This window comes from Triturus cristatus, chromosome 8 (assembly GCF_964204655.1).
Source record: "Triturus cristatus chromosome 8, aTriCri1.1, whole genome shotgun sequence".
NCBI classification, from domain to species: Eukaryota; Metazoa; Chordata; class Amphibia; order Caudata; family Salamandridae; genus Triturus; species Triturus cristatus.
The window spans coordinates 1,679,511,741-1,679,534,448 of NC_140591.1; the positions used below are offsets into that span (position 1 = coordinate 1,679,511,741).

At 41.0% G+C, this 22,708-nt stretch overlaps 1 protein-coding gene across 5 annotated transcripts in view; it reads right to left on the reverse strand.

Moving 5' to 3' along the window:
* LOC146808589 (uncharacterized) overlaps positions 1 to 22,708 on the reverse strand; it is a 116,058-nt gene that overhangs the window by 74,386 nt on the left and 18,964 nt on the right. For 3 of the 5 annotated variants that reach the window (XM_085623608.1, XM_085623609.1, XM_085623607.1), the window contains exons 2-3: positions 1,469 to 1,519; positions 94 to 144 (exon numbers count right to left, since the gene is read on the reverse strand). In XM_085623608.1, the coding sequence (XP_085479734.1) occupies positions 94 to 144; positions 1,469 to 1,519 (102 nt within the window). Of the gene's footprint in view, positions 1 to 93; positions 145 to 1,468; positions 1,520 to 22,708 lie in introns of those variants that run through there. The other 2 variants (XM_085623611.1, XM_085623610.1) reach the window with 1 other exon arrangement.

Below are 22,708 nucleotides of genomic sequence, written 5' to 3' on the forward strand. Positions count from 1 at the left end.
CCTGAGTGAGACTCTTCAGGTTATTTCACTTGGAGTGGGATGTGTGTCCTTCATGTGGTGACCATAAGGCAGATTTAGATTGTTCCAACTCACCTCCACCGACAGCTTCACCTCCTCCATGGCCGTCATGATCATCATGATGGTCTGAAAAGTAATGGAAAGCAAAGAAATGTCAAAATATTCCTCCAACTGGACATCTTAGCTCATAGTTCTATTCCATTTATGAATGCATAGTACAAATGAAAATGCGTTTTAATGTTTGATACCAGTTGCACACCTTACTATCGCATCAGTTTTCAGTAGTACTAAGTCACTTAACTACATATGTACATTGTGTGGAATGGATATTTACTAACACATAATTAATGTATTGGGCACCCGATATCTTTGAGAACCCCGGATAACCTTAGGAAAGAGGATTTACCTTTATAAATATGATGCATATGGAAAAAGAGCCAAAGAGCTAGAAACCCAAGGTACGAGCCTATCTTCTGCTGAAAACAGCCCTAACGACAGAACCTTATCTAAGTGTAGGTACAAAGCCCTACCACCGCTTTCTTTTAACCAGATTTAGATTTAATCGTTTGCACTGCATATTGGCTGAACCGCAGGGCTGGAGAAAAGTGGAAGATTTAGGCCCCTGTTCTTGTGATCATTTTTCTACCCAAGACACTGCACTTTATTATGTTTTGAGACCACTTTCATGATATTTGTAAACAATTTTTAGTGCCCATTTTAAAGAAAAAAGGTTTTATTCAGGTAAGGCCTGCCCTAGTCTACTTACAGATGCAGAACAATACTTGGGAGAGTTTTAATATTACTGGGTTTTTAGTTGCAGCTCGTAGGGAAAGGAATAGAAGGGCCATTGTGTCATGAAATGGTGTAGTTCTCTTACTACTACGATGACTTGTGATTTAAAACTTGATGTCTTTTTTCATAGAACTGTATCCTTTTTATGAGTTGCTGTGAAGAAATGTTTTTTAGAATGACTGTCCTCTGTGCCTTAGAATATTTTTTTCAATGATTTTTTGTATATGCTTACTCCAAAAGAACTAAAAGGCGGAGGCCTGATTCATTTGCTGAAATTGGTATGGTGTCTATGATTATCTCAATATGTCTTTTTGATAGGATCTATTGTTGTTGTATAAGATGTTTGAAGTGTAGTTTTATGGTTTTTATTAACTGAATGAAGTGGATATGACTGACTGACTACTAATATGTAACTAAACGTCAAACACCTTTATAATGAAATCAACACTGTATTGTTGTACACTTGCTAACTAGAGCTTAGCCAGCTATTACTGTTATAGGATATTTGTGTTTAGTGCTACTGGCACTCTTTTGAAAACTAGCATGTGTTGTACTGCAGCATTATCCTGAGTGAGACTCTTCAGGTTATTTCCCTTGGAGTGGGATGTGGGTCCTTCATGTGGTGACCATAAGGCAGAACTAGATTGTTCCAACTCACCTCCACCGACAGCTTCACCTCCTCCATGGCCGTCATGATCATCATGATGGTCTGAAAAGGAATGGAAAGCAAAGAAATGTCAAAATATTCCTCCAACTGGACATCTTAGCTCATAGTTCTATTCCATTTATGAATGCATAGTACAAATGAAAACGCGTTTTAACGTTTGTTACCAGTTGCACACCCTACTATCGCATCAGTTGTCAGTAGTACTTAGTCACTTACATCACAGTAACATGTCCACTCTCTTCTCAGCAGCCATAGAGATGTCAATGTCATACCAGTAACTACATTATTTTCTTTTATCATGGTTCCTAAAGCCTCCAGCACTACATTTCTGATTGTCCAAATGATACACCATTGTGTGGGTCTGATGTTGATCCTGTCCCTGTCCCTTTTCCCCAGCACCACCATGTGCTCCTCATAGCTATAAAAATTACCACTCTCAGCAGAATCCATTGTTAGAGATTCACCTGAACCACCACCTGCCCTGGAGAGACAGGTGTGTCTCACACACGGGTGCCACTTCCTCCTTTCCACAATACACACACATGACATCCTCCTCCAAATTTCAAGTTTATTTTTATTTATGATCTTGGAACTCAGAAGAGATCCACATAAACCAACAACGCAAAAAGCAGAAAATATACAACAAAGTTTCTACAAAATAAGCAAAAATCGATAATAAAAAATCACAAGCTACGAAACATTATAAAAAGATTTTTCCAATAAAGAAGTTAAAAAGATCCTTATACCCTTAATACTATATAGGAATCCAGTAAAGTCAAAATAAATAATTACAATCATCATGATAGGTGCAATTAATATAAATTTAAAAAAACTTAAAAAAATTAAAAATCCTGTGACAAAACATTTCATTAGGAGGCTCATAGATAGAGGCAGTTAGTGCGGAGGCCGAAAGAATAGATAATTTTAAACAGATTGTTCTCACCCATTTGCGCCGGCATAATAATAGAGCGGGACAAATAAATAACACATGATTAATGTCCTGGATAGAGATATTACACAAGTTACAAGTCTCAGAGGATTCGTACCATTTAGACAAAGTTTTATTTAAAGGGAGTATATCTAGTCTCAGAAGAAGCCAAAACTGGCGCACCCCATGAGGCAGGTTCCACATAACGTAAGCCTGTGCCTTATGTATCATACAAGAGTCTATGGCCGGGTGGATGCCCTTCTTTAAAATACAAGCTTCCCTATCCCTAGTGAAGCTTAATTCCCAAGTGGCCTGTTTCAAAGTGGCCTTTAATTGTTGTGGCGATAGGGAGAAAAACCGAGATTCATCTAATCGCAGCAGGTCGACCGCAATTCTAAAATGTTTACAAATTACAGACTGCGCCTTTAAATTTTCTAATACTTCTCTCTTAATTAAGGATCTTAGTGAGCCGGGGTCACTCTTTATCAAGCTTACAACCCATCGCACTATCCCTGCCAGACCCTGTACCCAGCTACTACTTAGGCCAAATTCTAGCCTTAGAGCTGCCACAGGACAAGCAGAGTTGACCGAAGGTAGACACCTTAGAATTTTTCCTTCTGTTGTATCTAAAAAAAAACATTTCTCTATGTCAAGCAGCTCAATATCATACAACAGAGAAGCGTGGATTTTTGCGCGGAAAACCTCTAATAAAAGTGCAAAGTGTCTTTTCCCAGTTGATCTATAAAGGGCGCCCAAGCTTTTCCCTTGAGAGATAGCTTTACAAATGTTATTTTCTATATAAGCTTTATTACTTAGATTACCACACACTGTTTTTCCCAAGAAAACATACGATTTTACAGGTTCTAGTTTTTGGCCACCCACAGACCATACATATTTCTCCTCCTTGTGCGTTTCTCTGGAATATGCAGCACTGCAACTGCTTCAGGCATGTTCTTTGCTCACACGGAGTGTGTTTGAAGGAAGTGGGCATCTCTGACGTGTTAAGCCTCCCTTTCACATCTTGGCTCCAGAGATAAAAAGGTGAAGAAGAGTTACTCAGCCAACAAGTCTTCGGGTGGAGACCAATGAGGTCATAGAGTGACAATGTGATTCCAAATGTGGGAAATGGGACATATGATGGTGTTTTTCGACCATGTAGAGGTACTTTGGCATGACAATTTATACCCAAGCAGTTGACAAAGGGATAGACCAATTTGAGGTATGGGGCACAGGTAGGGGAGTCCCAGGTTAGTAATACTTAGAACTGTGTGCAAAGTTCACAATAAAAAGCAGAAAGCTCCACAATATTGTGGAGAAAGGAAACTAGTGCCTTAAACCCTTTAGTACAGAAGCTGTTGGATGAATGTGTGATTTAATGAGGTACACTGATCTATACACCAAAAAGCCTCTTTGAGAATCAACAAGCTATGATGAAAGGTCTCCAAACAGAAAGGGCTTAGAGGACAAGTGTGAACAAACCTTTCCTCCCAACCTCCCTCCCTCCAGGATAATACAGGGAAGAGGAGTTAGACACACCCTTTTACTACTTACCCTTTTACCCCACTACGTCATTTTAAGGATGAGTTGTAACACATTGCTGGTCATAAACATTTACCTGATAATGAATGAGTGTGCAGATGGACATGGCAGAAAAGTCAAAGTTAGAAAAAGCTCAGTTTAAGGGGACTCCTGTCCATGTGATGTATCCAGCAGTGTAGTAAGAGCATGTGCCGGTAAAGGGACTCCTGCCCACGTGATGCATCGAATGTGTGATATGAGCACATGCAGGTAAAGGGACTCCTGCCCATGTGATGTATCCGTCAGTGAGGTAAGAGCACGTTCAGGTAAAGGGACTCCTGCCCACGTGATGCATCGGATGTGTGATACGAGCACATGCAGGTAAAGGGAATCATGCCACCTGATGTATCTGGCAGTGTGGTAAGAGCATGTGCAGGTAAAGGGGGGACTCCTGCCAATGGGATGTATCCAGCAGTGTGGTAAGAGCACGTGCAGGTAAATGGACTCCTGCCCATCTGATGTATCTGGCGGTGTGTTAAGAGCAAGAGCAGGTAAATGGACTCTTGCCCATCTGATGTATCCGGCGGTGTGTTAAGAGCAAGTGCAGGTAAAGGGACTCCTGCCCAAGTGATGTGTCTGGCAGTGAGGTTAGAGCACGTGCAGGTAAAGGGACTCCTGCCCATGTGATGTATCCGGCAGTGAGGTAAGAGCACGTGCAGGTAAAGGGACTTCTGCCCATGTGATGTGTCTGGCAGTGAGGTAAGAGCACGTGCAGGTAAAGGGACTCCTGCCCATGTGATGTATCTGGCAGTGAGGTAAGAGAACGTGCAGGTAAAGGGACTCCTGCCCATGTGATGTGTCCGGCAGTGTGTTAAGTGCAAGTGCAGGTAAAGGGACTCCTGCCCATGTGATGTATCCGGCAGTGTGGTAACAACGCATGCAGGTAAAGGGACTCCTTCCCACGTGATGTGACCAGAAGTGTGGTAAAAGCACGTGCAGGTAAAGGGACTCCTACCCATGTAATGTATCCGACAGTGTGGTAAAAGCACGTGCATTTAAAGGGACTCCTGCCCATGTAATGTATCCGACAGTGTGGTAAGAGCATGTGCAGGTTAAGGACTCCTGCCCATGTGATGTATCCTGCAGTGCGGTAAGAGTATGTAATATAACGTGTATTTGTAAAGCACACATTCACCCGTGGGCACAATCGCACTAAATAACAGATGTTTATTGTTACCTAACTCAATGGTACTCATTATATCGACCTCAGACGTTTTAAAGGCTGAGTGGACCTGAACCTATGGCCATGAGGTCGAACACAATCTCCTACAGAGGCCCCATTAGTCCACTAAGCCAGCAGACCCTACGTGCAGGTGTATGGAGGTTGGGGTAAAGCACCAGTTTGAATAACCTTACACAAAATTGAAAGAGCCTAAAAACAAATCGAGTCAAGAATAATGGTCTGTTTTCCTAAATCAGTATGAGGAAGTTATGAAAAGAAAGCAAACCTGCCTGATGAGGGAATTGGGAGACATGCATGAGAAGCTAACACACCAAATTAGCCACTTGAGGGAGAGTCAGGGCTTGTGCCTCCACTGACCCTCCCCCTCCTGTTTGTTTACTCAAACTTCTAGAGAGAACTGTGAGTCAATAGAAGAAAAGGAGGAGGTTGTATTAGATGTCTTGAGTTTTCCTGTATTGTAAAGTGATTCTGGATCTGCTCTGCAAGAAGCATCAAAAAACAGAGCAGCACCAGTCAAGCGTCCAGCAGGAGGGGCCCAGGGAGACACTGCCTACATGAGTGTAACAAGCATTGAAAGCTGCAGTGTGGAGCGCAGCAGAGAGTGGGACTGTAGGACAGCAGGGTACCGAGCATGACATGAGAAGGTCGCGCTGCAGATAGGGAGATTGCAGGGCACAAAGCATGATAAAAGAAGGTCGCGCTGCAGAGAGTGAGATAGCAGGGCAGTAAACATGATACGAGAAGGTTGTATGGTGGAACCCTGTTTTCTGCACCAAGTGAGATCTTGTAGAGTACCTTACTGCTCCAATACACTGCGTCAAATAAGTCGGGCATGGAACCCGACTATAACCCGGGACAGTGTGAGACAGGCTATGGGAAAGGGCTAGATATCCTTAAAGAGCACGCGTAAATGATCTGCACCCGTTCGGCAGTGAAGATAGGAGTGAAGACTCAAGTGACATTAGAGAGGCCCGCCCAGAAACGGTCCTACCTCTACAAGAGGGCTCCAGACAGGAGGGTGGGGGGTGAACCTTTACTCATGCCCTCTGGTCCCAAATATATCTCCTTGACATCATTTGATAGGTCCCTAAATATGAGATATGCCTGAAATGTTCAAAGAAGAACTGTTAACTTTTTCCAGGCTGATGTTATTAAATTGCTGTGTGTAGTTTTGCCGCAGGAGGTGAAAGGCTGGCTGCTGGACAAGGCGGATTGACTACGATAGGCACTGATAGGTAAAGCTTCAGTGTTTCCTGCCAGAGTTGCTTTGCTGAATGCAGTTGTGGAAAAGTGATTGGTTAAAACTGGATGGACCGAGGAGCGCGCGCGGCGCCACACAAGATGGCCTCCTATTTCCGGAGCTCTGTGTCGCGGCGGAAATGTTGCTGTAAAATTCGCGGCAAAAAACTCTTTCTACACATCGAAACTGAGAGTTTTAGGCATCGGAACTGCTCCTGATCACCCTCATATGCCTGAAATGGGTGACTTCTTTGTATTTTGAGGTAAAACCTCTCTTTATTGTTCTATCTCCACTGCGGCCGCCATTTTGTTTTTCCCTGTGAGGATTTCCTGGCATTACACCTCAATTACTATGCTGCTTTCCTGATTTTTGATGATATTTCTTATTTTTTCTGCCATTCTATGCCTGACCAGTCATATTTTTAACTTTAATAACAATACAGCTGTATTTTTGAACTGTTTGTGCATCCACTTGTGAAGCTTACCTCACGCACTGTGAGTCATTCTACTTCTTCACTGGTGTTATTTTTATTTTCTTGCACATAGTTTTTCCTTCCCTACCCTATGGGCAGGAGCAAGAAACTATCACTTACACAGAAGAGATCCACACCTCAGTCTCCAGTGTCAGTATCTTTTCCCTCTGCTCCTGTATTTAGGAAAACTATCACTATGGCGCAATCCAATTCTTCAAAGTCAACTTCGTCACCAGCATCAATTAAAACTCAAATTTCATCTGACACTAATAAACGCCTCAAACAGGACCCTCCTTCTCCACCAAAGCCTGCTTCTCTGATTTCTCTTGACACTATCTTTGAGGAAATTTGTCGAGGAGACTAATTCACGCTTACAGACTATGGACACTAAGTGGGCTTCTATGGACTCTCGTATTTCCACAGTGGAACAACAAGTTGATGAACTTCAAGCTGTTTCTACAAAATTAATTGTCCTTGAGAAGGAGGTCCTTTGGCTAAAGAAATCAGCGGAGGACTTGTAAAACAGAAATAGGCGCAACAATCTACGCTTATATGGTCTTCCAGAAAATTTAGAAGGTGATGATCCAGTTCCCTTCTTCAACAATTTTCTCATAAAATTTCTGGACCTACCTGCATCTACAAATCTGAATATACAGAGAGCACATAGGTTGGGTCCTTGTTTGTCTTCTTCAGCTGCTCCTTCCAAGCCACGAGGTGTTATTTTTCTGTTTTTGAAATTTACAGACTTGCTACTGGGTTTAAATGCAGCTAAACACAAAAAACAGCTTGCCTGGTCAGGTGCTAAGTTATTTTTATCTCAGGATGTTTCCTCTGCGACTGCTAAACGGCGGAAAGAATTTTTGGATCTTCGACCTCCCTTACGCACACTTGGAGCTCGTTATGGACTTTTTCACCCATGTTTATTCAAGGTTACTTACCAAAATAAAACCTCCACTTTTGAGGATCCGGCAGAGCTGAGAAAATTCATCCAGTCGCATTCCACATCGTCGATGGATGTCTCTGGCCCTCTCTCTTCTTCAACTGCCAGACCTTGACTTTTTTTTTTTCTCCTCTATTTTGAATTTACTCTTGCTCGGTTTTACTTATTGTTTTTTATCTTTTCAGGTTATTGTTAATAATTGTAATGTAGCACTATGTTTGTCTTATATTGTTTTCCGTACTTCTTTTATATTCTTCTATTTGCTATAGGTAGTTTAACATTTTTTTTTTTTTAAAGTTCATATCCTCTAACGCATTTCTCTCTGTTTCCTGTTTTTAGAATATGTTCCCCGCTGTGATGCTACCTCCCCGGTTGGTTAGTTGTGCCGTCTTCCTCGTGTCGCCACTCCCCACACATCTTCTTTTGTCTTCCCCTAAAAGGTACGTATCACAGTCGTCATCCTCTCTATTCTTCTCAATCTACATTCCTTTATTGCATTGGTGGTTGTCATGTACTGTCTTCTCTTATTGTCTCTTTTTTCAATCCTCTCCTTTTTTGGTCCTTCTTTCCCTTCTTCCTTTTTCCTTCCCTTTCCCTCCTTTTCTCTAATGGTGTACTTATATTTGGATTGTAAGTTTGATTACAGTATTTATTGCATCTCTGTTAATATTGTATGTTTTGTTTTTATTGTTGTCATTTTTCATGTATTTTTGATGGTTTTACATTCAGAGGTTTTTCTTGGAATGTGAAAGGTTTCATTAACCCTATTAAGAGACAGAGAATTCTATCACATCTTGCCTCTTATAACCCTGACCTGTTTTTTCTGCAAGAGACCCATCTAACAGAAACTGAGGCTTTGAAATTGAAGAGAAGCTGGGTAGGATCAGTTTTAGTCTCTCCCACTTCTAATAAGAAAAATGGTGTAATAATTCTATGTCATAAGAAACTAAATTGTAAAATTATATCGCAAGAAAATGATACAGAAGGTAGATGGCTGTTAGCTAAGCTGTTAATTAATAATATCTCTTTGACTGTTTTTAATGTTTATGGTTCCGCTCATCCTGATTGCTCCTTTTGGCCTATGATCACACAAAAATGTATTCAATTTAGAGATGAAAATTTCATTTTAGGAGGTGACTGTAACTAAGTTGCTGACCCCTTTCTTGATCGCCAATCACAAACACGCTTTACACCCCATAGATCTCATAAACAATTTTTGGATACTATCTCCCAAACACATCTTGTTGACTCTTGGAGGCTCACTCACCCTGATTCCCTTGACTTCTCTTTCTTCTCTCCCCCTCACAATTCTCTCTCTCATTTAGACTATATCTTCTTTCTCAATCTTTATCTCAAAACTTGTTATCCTCTTCTATTGAACCTATCGTTATTTCTGACCATTCCCCAGTCATAACGGTCCTTGATCTACTTCCACCACATCCCAGGTCCTCCCGTTGGCGATTCAACAACTCTCTTCTTCTTGACCCTCTTCTCTCCTCTTCTTTCACCACCTTTGCTAATGAATTTTTTGACATTAATAATGTTTTTACTTCCACCCCTTACATAATTTGGGACTCCTTTAAAGCTACTGCAAGAGGTTTCATTATAGACTTTGTCTCAAGAAAGAAGAAACGTTTTCTCCAGCAACATAAAGCTACCCTGGCCCACGTCAAAGCTTTAGAGCATAAATTTTATTCCTCATCGGATAACGCAGTTCTTCCAGCCCTGATTCGCGCTAAATTGGCATTCAACAAAACTTCGACTGACAATGCGTCTTCCATACTTCTCCATAGTAGCGCTCGCTATTATGGTGGTCGTAATAAAGTTGGAAAACTTCTAGCAAATTACCTTAAATCCCGTAAAGATCGTAGATTGATTGACTCTGTTTTTTCTGCGGATGGCACTCTTCTTCATAAGGATCAAGACATCCTTAATGAATTTAAACTGTTCTATGAAGATTTGTACACCCAGGAGTCCCCTCCTTCTAGTTCTTTCATTCAATCTTATCTTGATAAATTACCATCCTTATCCAAGTCTCATCTTAATCTTTCTGGTCTTGAGGTTGACCTCACCCTTAATGAACTCTCCTCTGCTTTGTCTGTTCTAAAGAAAGGGAAAACGCCTGGCCCTGATGGCTTTTCAGTTGAATTTTACCTACATTTTTCTAACTTACTCCTTCCTAAGCTTTTAAACCTTTTTCATTCCTTTTTTCTCTGTGGTAAAACAGAAGGTACTTTTCAAGAAGCCACAATTTGCCTGATTCATAAAGAAGGACGAGATCCGATGTTTTGTAAAAATTATAGACCGATTTCTCTGGTTAATGTTGATTACAAACTTTTTGCCAAGACACTTGCTTTACGTTTAGATCCTCTTTTACCTCATTTAGTTGGTAAAGAGCAATGCGGTTTTGTCAAAAGCAGGTTGACCTCTGATAATTCTCGTCTTTTTCTTAATGTTTTAAACAAAGTCCCCTCTCTCTCCACATCTTTAGCGGCCATATCTGTTGACGCTGAAAAAGCATTTGATAGAGTGGATTGGTCATTTTTATTTGCATCCTTGAAATGGCATGGCTTTGGTCCCAAATTTATTTCTCTTATATCTTTGTTATACTCAGCCCCCAGAGCTTCAGTATTAGATAACGGTCGTATCTCGTCTTATTTTCACCTCCAGCGTGGGGTCCGTCAGGGATGTCCTCTATCCCTTCTTCTTTTTGTTCTTGCTCTTGAATCTTTCCTTTCCTCAATCCGCAACAATGCTTCCATCTCTGGTTTTTCGTGCGGTGAGCAACATTTAAAACTCTCTGCTTACGCAGATGACATCCTACTCTTTATTTCCGATCCTGATAAATCCATTCCTCCCTTATGACAAGAATTTGCTTCTTTTTCCCTTGTTTCTGGTTATTGAATTAATTCTGACAAAACAGAAATTCTTCCCCTCACTAAATTTTGTCTTCCTCATTCCTTTTCTTCCACTGGGTTTGCAGGGAAGAGTTTCAAAATCAAATATCTAGGTATATTGTTCTCCAATTCTATCGCCTCTTCTATTAAAATAAATATGTCTGCGATCCTGTCTCGGATTGACAAATTACTTTCCTCTTGGAATCCTCTCTTTCTTTCATGGTGGGGTCGGTTGGATTCAATCAAGATGATGATTACTCCTATTTTGATTTATACTCTTTCCATGCTCCCTGTTCAAATTCCTGCCTGCTATTTCAAACAAATCGATTCCCGTCTATCTAAATTTCTTTGGCAAAATAAAAAATCAAGGATCTCTCTTTCTTCTCTTCGTAGGACCAAATATAATGGTGATGTAAATTTCCCTAATTTTTGCTTATATCATAAATCTTTTTGTCTTCGACAAGCCTCCAAATGGCTCCTTTCTGACTTCTCCCCTTTCACTCCCTTGTGGCTAACCATTGAGTGAGCCTTATCATTACCGTTCTCTTTAAAGGAAGTCCTGGCCTTTTCTGCCAAAACGCCTTTTACTTCTCTCCCTTTGTTTAAACACACTTGTTCTCTACTGAAACCTTTGCTACATCCCAATCCTATATCTAAAGAATCCTTTTTAGATTCCCCTATTTGGCATAACTCCCTCATTACTATCAATGGTAGAACTATTTTTTGGAACTCTTGGAGATCAAGAGGTATAACCTGGGTCAAAGACCTTTTTGATGGTCTAACTCCGTGTTTATTTCCCCAGTTTCAGACCGCTTTTCAATGTCCCCGCTCCTTCCTACAGAAATTTACTGTTCTAATGACGGTCATTCTTGATATTTACTATTCTCTTCCATCCTCATCTCTTCCCCCTGCCTCTCATTCTCTTCTTAAACTTCTTCTCTTAGTTTTTAAAGCATCTCTTATTTATAAATATTTCTCAGCTCCTAATCCAGAGCGTATGAAAACCAAGCTGGAACTCGCATGGGAATCTGACCTGGGATGTGAATAGTCTATTACCTTTTGGGACAAAATTTGGTCCCGTTCTCTAAAAATCTCTTGTTCCGCTTCTCTTACTCAATCTATGTTCTTTCTATACCATAGGCTTTATCTCGCTCCCACCTCTATTGCTGAATTCTCTCACTCTACTACTGCAAACTGTTGGACCTGTGGTTCCCCTAATACTGGTCTTCTTCACCTTTTTTTCCTCTGCCCTTCAGTCTCCTCTTTTTGGGAGAAGGTTTGGTCCTATGTGTCTCGCCTATTTAATATTTCTATTCCCTATTCTATCCCCCTACTTTTCTCTGGAAGTCTCTCTGATTCCATAGACCTTCTCCCTGATAAAAAGGGTCTTTTTGACCTCCTGCTCACTTTGGCTTTCCAACACATCACTCTAAATTGGAAAACACTAACAAAACTCTCCGTTCAACACTGGTGGAATAGCCTCTGTCATATGCATCGACTTGATATTGCTTTTGCCTCCTCTTGTAAACCTTTGCTTAATAGAGATCTCTTTTGGTTACCCCTTCCCACTTATTTAGATCATTTATTATTAACTGATAACGCTCGTTTAAATGCTGAAAATTTCAAACCTCCTTGAACATTTATTTTCCTCATTCCTTGCCTTTTACTGTTTTTTTTATTACTATATATATTAGCTTGATTAGTTTTTATCTTTCTTATTCCGATGTAAGATGCAATTTCTTAATTTATTACTTTTAGAATGTATACCTTCCTTCCTTCCCTCTTTTCCCCCCTTTCTTTCCTTTTCCTTATGCCCTTAAAAATGTAAAATAGCTTTCTTTTCTTCTGTACATAAACCCCTCATTTGATATGTTTTTTCTCTTATAATGAAATAATTTGTATCATTGGTTTCTTGTTCTCTGTACTACCTTTATTTGAAATAAAGCTTTTAAACTTAAAAAACTGGATGGACCACGATTAATAATTGTAAACAAGACAAAATGTAAAACCCTGTTGATTATCATTATCAACTGAAAGGTTTTTTTATTATTGCTACAGGGAGACTCTTTAGGCTGCTAGAGCTGCCAAGAGCCTGTTGAGGCAGCGTTCAACCAAGGTTTGCTGCCCAATCTACAAGGGCCCTTGGGAGCGACATGTATTGGTTGGCAAACTCAGGGTTCTTTGGAACTGTTTATGGTTACAAATCATTGTGTTGTTGTTCAAGAATTGAAGACAGAATGCACGGAATATAATTTAATGTCTGCAAATTCAATCTTACAGCAAATATTAAGAGGGTGGGACTGAGAAGACATGGCAAGATGGAAAGCCAGGTGGGAGGTCTGGACAGCATTAAGGGAAGGGGGCAGAGAGCATGTTTCAAGTGTCAGTTGTGACACTAGATACAAGATTGCCCAAATTTGCCACAGAGTTCAGGTGATTAAACTGAACCCTCAGATTTTTACTGGATCCTTGTCAGGACAGTCTGGGGGACTTTACTCCTCTGTGAATACTTGAATTCCTGTAGATCAAAACTAGATGTGTGTAAGGTGTGTTATTAGTGGAAAGGCCACCTCATGCTCTGTCAGTACTAAGGCCAGTCGAGCAGCTCAGGAAACCTCTGAATTCCCTTCTCTAACTCTCTAGGGAAAAGCAATTGATGATGTTGGCATTTCTAATGCTTGTGTCCTTCACTGCATTACAGAACCTGTGCGTCTCTGCCTTCGGTCTGATTACTCATCAACATGCCTTTTTTCTTCCGTTTTGGGAAGGCGTCTTTTGAGCTAATTGAATTGTACTGTAATTTGCATTACAGATGGTGTTTATTTGAATGTACCCTCAGAAAACGGAAATCCTTCCCTTAGTTGAGCTGTGCAACAATTACTATTTTTATGCATCTGATGCTTCGCTGGGAGGTTCAATGCAATCGGTGTTTCATCTACTAGGGAAAGGTACATTGTCATTATGATGTCAGCATGCTAATTCTATTCTATTCTATTCTGAGGTTTTTGTATAACGCATGGCTACCTGGAGGCCTCCCAGCACTGCAACAGACACTGTAAGTCGTCAAAACCTGCCAGAAGATATATTGCAGAAAAGCCATGTCTTCAGAGCTTTGCAGAAGGGGAGTTCGTGCTCTATTAGGTTCAGTTCCAAAGGCATAGAATTCCAAAATTTCTGAGCCAAAATAAAGTAGAGCTGTCACCCCACTGGAATCTTCTGATCCTAGGAACCCTCAGTAATTGGGCTGAAGAGGATCTGAGAGTTCTCCCAGTCAAACATAGGGAGGCTAGCGGTCTTAAGAGAGACGGTCCTTTTTTGTTGACTGCCCTGTGTTTAATACAAATGGTCTTGAACAGCACTCTGTGTTTCTCCGTAAGTCAGTGGAGGTCTCTGAGAGCTATGGTAGCAGACTGATATTTAGGAATGTTCATCAGAAGTTGAGCAGCCGCATTCTTCACAGTCTGCAGCCTTCTGATAACGTAGCGTTGCGAGCCACTATTAAAGGCATTTCCGTAATCGAGGCATGACTACACAAGGGCAGAACAATCACTCTTCTGTCTGTGAAAGGGAGAAGGTTGAGAATCTTCCTCAACAGTCTCAGGATGCCATAGAAGGTGGAAGCAACCATTTTTGCTTGATGGTCCATTGTGATACTGGAGTCCAACCACATCCCAAGGCTCTTTATTGAGTTTTTGAGGTGGACACAACTACAGCCCGAACTGCTGAATGGAATTACACCAAATGTGGCTGAAAGGTAGCTGTTAGTCCAGAATGCACACTTTTTGTTATTTGGGGTAAATCCGTTCAGTAGTTTTTGAGATTTTAAAGGAAATTGATATTTTTATAGCTGGACTTCTCCTAAGCACAGATCTGATGGGGGGATCTGATTGGCTGCCAACACTCCAACCAGGAAGTGTTGGCAGCCATCTTGGGACCAATATACATGATAGCACCCCATAGAAATGCATTGTAGTGAATGGCAGGTTTTGAGAGTCACAAAAAGGAGAAAGTATAAAGGTTAATAACAGATTTTAGTTACAATATAAATCATTGCTGAGGACGGCTGGCAGGGGGCTCGGGACGTTGCTGCAAAAGGTATTGCCAGGCAGCATCACATCCGTTTTCTCCTTGTTACGTTTTAGTTTACTACCAGATATCCAACTGGATACTTCCTAAAGGCAGGGAGCCAGAGATAGGTGGCTATAGCTGGGGTCGGAAGAGATTGACACAACCATCTGGGTGTGATTGGCATATGAGACCAATGGCAATGCAAATGAGTGGACAATCTCAGAAAGGTGGAGCATCTGAAGGTGAAACAAGTTGGGGCTCAGGGAGGAGCCCTGAGGTATCCCACAGCTAAGGGGGAGACTGGATGAGTAGCAAGACTGATCCAGGACCTGGAAGGTACGAATCTGTGAGAAAGATGAAAGCCATTCTAGTACTCTACCTTTGATACCGATCCTTGAGATTCTCTGAGTGAGAATAGGATGGTTCATGGTATCGAAAGCCTACTTGATCCAGGAGATGCCTGAGTTCCTCGACCACCACCAGCTGCTTCTCTGCTGTGTTGTGGTCAGGATCCCATTTGGGTGGGATGGTGAAGTTCCTTAGATTGAGGAAGTCAGGAAGACTTTTGTTAACATGTTTTTCTAAAAGTTTTGAGACTCTGGGTAACAATGAGTTTGGCCTGAAGTTGCTCAGCAAGAAAGGGCCAAGATGGGGCTTTTCTTTATGGTGGTGTGACTGTTGCATGTTTCCACTGCTTGGGGACCTGCACAGAGAGCTAAAGGTTTAAAAGCTGTGTCAGTACAGGGGCAATGCCTTCAGAGCCTTGCCATATAATATGACGTGGGGCAGGCTCCAAGGGAGAACCTGATTTTACTGGGTTTAAGAGATCTTTTACCAGATTCACGAGAAGGTTTTGAAATACAGTGAGAAAGCCCTCTTGATGGTCCAGGGCAGATTCGCTACAAAAGGAATCCCCCAAGTTGGGCATATCTTAAAAAGAAGAATAAATGTCCATGATTTTCTTCTGGAAATGATATGGGTAGTTTCTTAACTACTGAACCTTTAAAAAATAAATGGAATCCTATCTTTCTTGCATACCACAGTACATGTTGCACCTTGAGACAGAGGCAAACATCTCCCTAGCCATCATTGCTTTGTTGAAACAAGAAAGAAAAACAAAGGCTACCCCGAAGCATGATCACAGATCTAGACATACCAGTAAGACACAGTGGACAACCATGCTTCACCATGCAATAGTGCTCAAGATATGAAACTCTGTTTTAAAAAAAGTTATATTGTAACTGCATCTGTTGTTTTAGGCAAACATTGTTATGGTTTTAATTAACTAAACAATAAACATACCATTTACATACATTTACCATTTAGTGCTGAGATTATTTTCTCAAATTCAGAGACGTGACTTCAAAGCATCAATCCACATATTTAGTGAAAAACATCATGTCTCAAGCATTATTGTTGGTAAAAATGCAAAATCGTGGTAGAAATTATTTAAATAAAAATATGAATGGTTTGTTTGTGATTTATCAGTTCATATTATATATAAAAGCTAATTCAACAAATCTGTAGTTTGTTATGATAGAGAGCTCAGAAAAGTATGTGTGCAAAGATGACAGAGACAAGTAGCACATAGAAAAATCTATGCATGTGGCATCAGAATACTATTAATACATGGTCCCTTGCATAACTAGTCCAAAGCACAATCCATCAATGAAAATGTTAGTCAAAGAAAACATTTTCCACTTGTTTCACTTTCAATGTTTCAGCCCCTGTGAAAAAATCAGTGGGTCTTCTTCAGAAGGGGAGAAATGAAAACCATCTGATGATTACTGCATGGACTGGGTCCACATCTGATACAGGAGCACAACCCAAGACGCTAATAGGCATTGGGCTAAACATCAAGTAGATTTCTATCAAGAGATTATCAATTACAAGCTTTTAGTGGGGGGCAGCGTATGAATAATGAGACCTCTTCACCCGCCCCTTCCCCAAAAATGTATCAGCAATCATCCCACCATTATTGCAAGCAAGCCCATTCAAGGTCCCTCTTTCATGGGAAGCAATCCTCAGAAAGACTGTAACTAGATCATTGATTAATGTAAAATAGTTACAAGTCCCTTCTGCAATCGATTGGACAGGCGTTCATTTGTCAATCCCGCCTATGCCTGGCTACTCACAGATTTATATGGATCCTGTTATCTTTCCAACATTGTTCCACACATCAGATACTCCGAAGCTAAGCTTCCTCCTATCAGCAAGGGACAGCTTAAAACATATCTAAGAATGTCCACTTGATTCTATTCTTTTTCCTAGATATAGAATGGAAATATCCATTTAAGTCATTCGTGAGGTTGTTAGAAGAGGTTGCAAACTCACCTTCCATAGCTTTAGGATTTCTCAGTCAGAAGCCCAGAAAACTATGAGCTTGCAAAACTGTCCTGGCTTCCAAAGGTGGAATTTGTGTCATTATAGTTGCAGAATGTTGTACTTTTATTCCAAGTGTTTATTCAGCTATGTACAAAGTCATTGATCATATACAGGAAATCCTGAAAATGGTACTGTCTTTGAGGATGTTTGGCCTTGGTAGATAGAATTTTTGGAGGTTGAGGAATTAAGATGTTAGAAATTGTGCTTTGATTTATATAAATTGTCCAAATCTGTATGATGATGATGATGATGTGGATTGGGAATCTGATTATAGTTCATCACAACGTTTTAAGTTTCACATGGAATGGAATGTGACTCATTTAATCATTCAAATATCCTGAAATGGCACAAACAATTAGGGGAAGAGAGTGGGATTTTGGATTAGAAGGTATTGCTTTAAGGTAACCATAACCACTGCAGCCATTCTATTTGCTCACACAAACCATGCCTCAAGGAAGCTCCTCCTCTCATGATTTCCGCTCCACTTTCACATATTGTCTCTTGAGTAAAGAATAGCGAAAAGCTTACATTCTTGTTACTACCTGAGGGTCTTTCCTCTCTTTCTCATGAGCTCAGACTAAGCCACATTTACACTGCTCTTTGCTTGAAATGACATGTTCCCACTAGAAGCCTGTTTCCAGAAACCTATACATTTATGCCTTGCGTTTGCTTGTGGAGCACGCTCCAACCTGATTAGCCTGGAAATATCTGGCTCATTGATTCTGGGATTTAGATTTTTATTTTTACTTCTGTTAATAAATCATTCAGACTCTGATTGGCATTTGAGTGTATATCTATGAACTTAGACATGGATATTTATTTAGCTTCAATCATGCAAGCACTGAACTGCACTGATCTCATCCTGTGGAAGAGTATCTAATCCCAGCTACCTTTTAATCCCAATCAACGATGTTACATTCTGTAGCTGATCTCACCTGCAGACTCATTCTCTTTGCTGTTAGGTAAGAAAGAACTCTTCCTGGCATTTCTTCATGTTAGGACTCATTTTTTGTGCACATCAAGAGCTTCTTGTTGCATACAGCAGTGGTTAAGGTCAGTGTTTCAAGGTGGAATACTATGTGGTATGGCCGTGAGGCCTTACCGTGCAATATTCTCACAATACACAGAGATGGTCCTTGGATTCAACAACAACAATCCGTAGCTCAGTCCTGATAGTGTGGCAACGAGCTGTCAGGCATTACTGGAGGAGCATGTGTAAAGCATTTTACAACACCATTATATTGCATAAGTAATTGAAATGCAACATCAATTTATAAATATAAGGCTTATTTTTATATAAATGTAGACAATAAAATGAACTTTTTATCCTACATATAACCGGAGCTATAGATTTTCAAAGCATTAGAAAATAAATGCATTAAATACTTCAGACATTTACCATTGCTGTCAATCAGAAATGCTGCTAGTGACAAACGGTCACTTAGGGGTCGAGTTACTTTCTGCCCGCCTGTGGTAGAGGTCATTGGGAGCCCAGGACCAGGTTTACACAGTAAGATTAGTTGTACTCTGTTCAGGGACCCCGGGTGCTGACCTAACTTCTGAACTGTCAGTGGACTTTAAATTGAGGCTTTAAACATTGCGGCCAATGGGAAAAAACACTCTTGTGCAAACGGTCACTTCTCGGTTGAATTACTTCTCATCCTCACAGGGTAGAGATCTTTGGGGTCCCAGGACCAGGGTTCAACAGCCAGTTCACTTTACTTTGCTCGTTGAGTCTGGGTGCAGAGGTAGCTTCAAGCCATCAATCAGTTTGAACGGTCGCCATGGGAGCTGTCAAAAATGTAGCACTTGACATTGGTCACTTAGGGGTTGAATGACGGTCTACCTCAAAGAGGAGAGGCCTTTGGGGACCCAGATCCGGCAGCTGAATTTCATCTACCTCGCTCAGTGACTCTGGGTCCAGAGGTAGCTTCAGCTGTCAATCACCGGGACGGGTGGTGCCAAAGATGCTTTTACCACAATATCAATGTCACCAGTTTGAGATTGAAGAAACACTGGAGCAGGGTCATTGCAACATTGATTGCAGGTGTTGTGAGGTGCCCTCTTGCTGTTGATGTCAATTAAGGGGTCGGTTACCAGCATGGTGACCAACAAGCCTTGGCTGTGTTAAAGAAAAAACAAAGTTACTTCGGTGGCTGGAGGTCCAAGGGAGTATGGTGGCAGCTCGAAACTTGGTGTGAGCCTAACTACAACTCCCAGCCTGCATGTCACCACTTTTCTTTGGGCTATCTCTCGCCAGGCCCAGTGGATGTCAATTATTCTGGATCAGTATGTTGATTTACCTTCAGTTTACAGGGGACTGATTCCACCAGTCTTGGGGATTCCGACTTGAATTTTAGCATCCACAGGAGTCCCTCTTGCAGGGAGAGTCGTGTTTCAGCCACAGACCCAAGTCGTTCATGCAGTTCCAGTAGATGGTGCCACAGGGAGACTTAAGTATCCCTTCTGGAGCTTTGTGGAGGAGTCCAAATCCTGTTGTCAGTGATTACTTGCTTCTTGGCACCCTTCTTCATATTTGTGTGCAGAACTGAGGTTCTGGTGCCAGGGGTGCCCCTTAAATCCTAGTTTAGAGGGTGTTAAGGGATTGAGGGCAGTGACCATTGGGATACTAGTCCCTGTGGCCAATCCTCCCATGAGGTAACAGCATCCTGTGAGTGTATGTCACCTTTCTAACCTTGAGTCCTCTATTTCGGGTTCTCCCAAAATAGCAGAATCCTTCCTTGTCTTTACAGACCTTCTAGCCCACTCTAATGAGGCGGCTAGCCTTTTGGAGGTGTACGCATCCAGAATAACTAATTTTCCCACCAGTCTGTATCAACAGGAAGGGAAGGGCTTTGTCCGTGAGAGTGGGATAAGTAATTACACCTCAAGGGCGGTGAAAGCCTTTCAGGCTCATAGTCTTGTTGTAAACTCTAGCCATCCTGGGAGGGAGGAGGTGTGACCTCCTTCCTGCCCAGGTCTTTGTCTCTGTCCTGTGGAAGTGCTAGCCCATCCCACCATGAGGACATTCTATTATTGTGGTGGCAAATGGCTCAGTGAATCCCGCCGAAGCACTGGGTCACTATCCTAGGGCGATACCCAAGCAGGGTGGCACCCCTGTGCATGCCAGCTCACCCTCGACATGAGAATTGTGTTGGGGTGAAAAAGCATGGTGTTTGACACCAAACATGACACAATTCGGTTGTTCCATAATGGAGCTGACTATCTCGAGTTTGCTCGGTAGCCAGCTCATGTTACTCTATGGATCGCCAGTTACAGTAAAACCTTGCTCTACGGGGTTACTGTAGGGATATATATATATATATATATATATATATATATATATATATATATATATATATATATATATATATATATATATATATATATATATATATATTATCTACTGGCGGTCGCCAGTAGATAGTTATAGTTAGGACCACGTTTCCATAGGAAATCCGCAACATTCTATTTTGAATAACTTTGGCGCCGGTTGACGAATCCTCGCGAATTTTTCAAAATAGGTGGGGCGCTACGCTCCGCTCCTACCCTGAAAGTCTCGGGGGGATTCGTCAAGCGGGGGCTGAGATAAAAGGGGGGTCCCAAAACGCGTTTTTCCCATGCATTTTTCCATAGGACCTTTAGACACAGCCACAGCCCGAACGGCTGAACAGAATTACTTGAAATTTGGCAGAGAGGTAGTCCTCAGGTCAAGGAAGTGCCTTTTGTAGGTTTGGTGTAAATCTGTTCAGTAGATCCTGAGAAAATAGCATTTAAAAGCATATATATATGTGGGCGGAGCCTAACCACACATCTCATCCTGAGATCTGATTGGCTGTCAGCACTTCATCCAAGAAGTGTTGGCAGCCATCTTGGGACCAATATACATGATAGCACCTCATTAAAAAGCATTGCAGTTAATAGAAGGTTTTAAGACTTTAGTTACATTATAAATCATTTGTTGATGGTATCATACTCATTTTAGGAATTGTGGTATGTTCTAAGGTGATTTCACCATGTAAAAAAGCCTTCTGCTGGGATATCATGATTGAGAGAAAAATATTTTCTCATGCTTTTACCACAGAGGTTTGGAAGGTGATCTATAGGCTAAACTGAGAGCTTATTTTCTGTAAATTCACATTATCTTTCTCAGTCATGTGAGAATGAAGTCTGACATTCTCAGTAAAACATGTACATCCAACAAGGGCAGAGACTGTCAGTTGATTCCTTTGTGTTCTACTGCAGCTTCCCAGAGTGTTCCAAAGAACTACTAGAGCGCTAACAGTCCTACTTATGATAAACGTATGGCACACCTGAAGCCATCTTGCTTGGATTAAAGTGGTAACTCTTAAAACATTTAATTTAAAAAGGAACAAAATGAGGGGGTTCATTTTTCAATAAAAAGTATGATTAGTGCTGCAGAAAAATTAGGGCACATTTTGAGTGACTTCTCAAATCCTCTTCTATTTCATTAAAAAATTCTGACATGCAGACTGAAACATGCACTTTCAATCCCAGCAGCAGTTTTCCCTGGTGAGCAGTAGCTTTACTACAGTGATCTAATGAGCAAAAAGAGTGCTAACATTCTGAATTTATGGCAAATGTGTGACACATCTGAATGCCTTCTTGATGGAATCAAAGTAAAAAACTGAAAGTATTTCCTACTGAGGAGACTGCAGTAAATGAGGAAATTAGGAAACTTCATAACAAATAAGTCTCCCAAGATGGCCACCAGAGACAAAAGAGCCCAAATGTAGCCCAAATATCACCCAGATGTAGCCCAAGTATAGCCCAATGACAGAATGTCCCAGAATGTTCTTAAAAACAACTAGAGCGCTTACTGTCTTCATTATGACAAAAGTATGGCACACCTGAAGCCATCTTGATTGGAATAAACTGGTAACACTTAAAACATTTAATTTAAAAAGGAACACAATGAGGAGGTTCATTTTGCCATAGAAATTATGATTAATGCTGAAGAAAGAAAATGAGGGCACATTTTGAGTGACTTCTCAAATCCTCTTCTATTTCATTAAAAAAATTCTGACATGCAGACTGAAACATGCACTTTTAATACCAGGAGCAGACTTCCATGGTGCAGTAGTTTTACTACAATTATCTAATGAGCAACTAGAGTGCTAACATTCAGAATTTATGGCAAATGTGTGACATATCTGAATACCTTCATGATGGAATCAAAGTAAAAAACTGAAAGCATTTCCTACTGAGGAGACTGCAGTACATGAGGAAATTAGGAAACTTCATAACAAATAAATCTCCCAAGATGGCCTCCGGAGACAAAAGAGCCCAAATGTAGCCCAAAATCACCCAGATGTAGCCCAAATATAGCCCAATGACAGAAGTGTGCAAAACACTTATTATTTTGTGTTTTTGCAGTGTTATATAGTGCAGACTTGTCAGGTATTGGAGTGCTTTACATGAGCATTGGTTACATCACACAAGAACACATTCATTTTGGTTGTAGACATGGGGAGACTAAGTGATTTGACCAGAATCACAGAATGTCGAGCTGAAGCAGA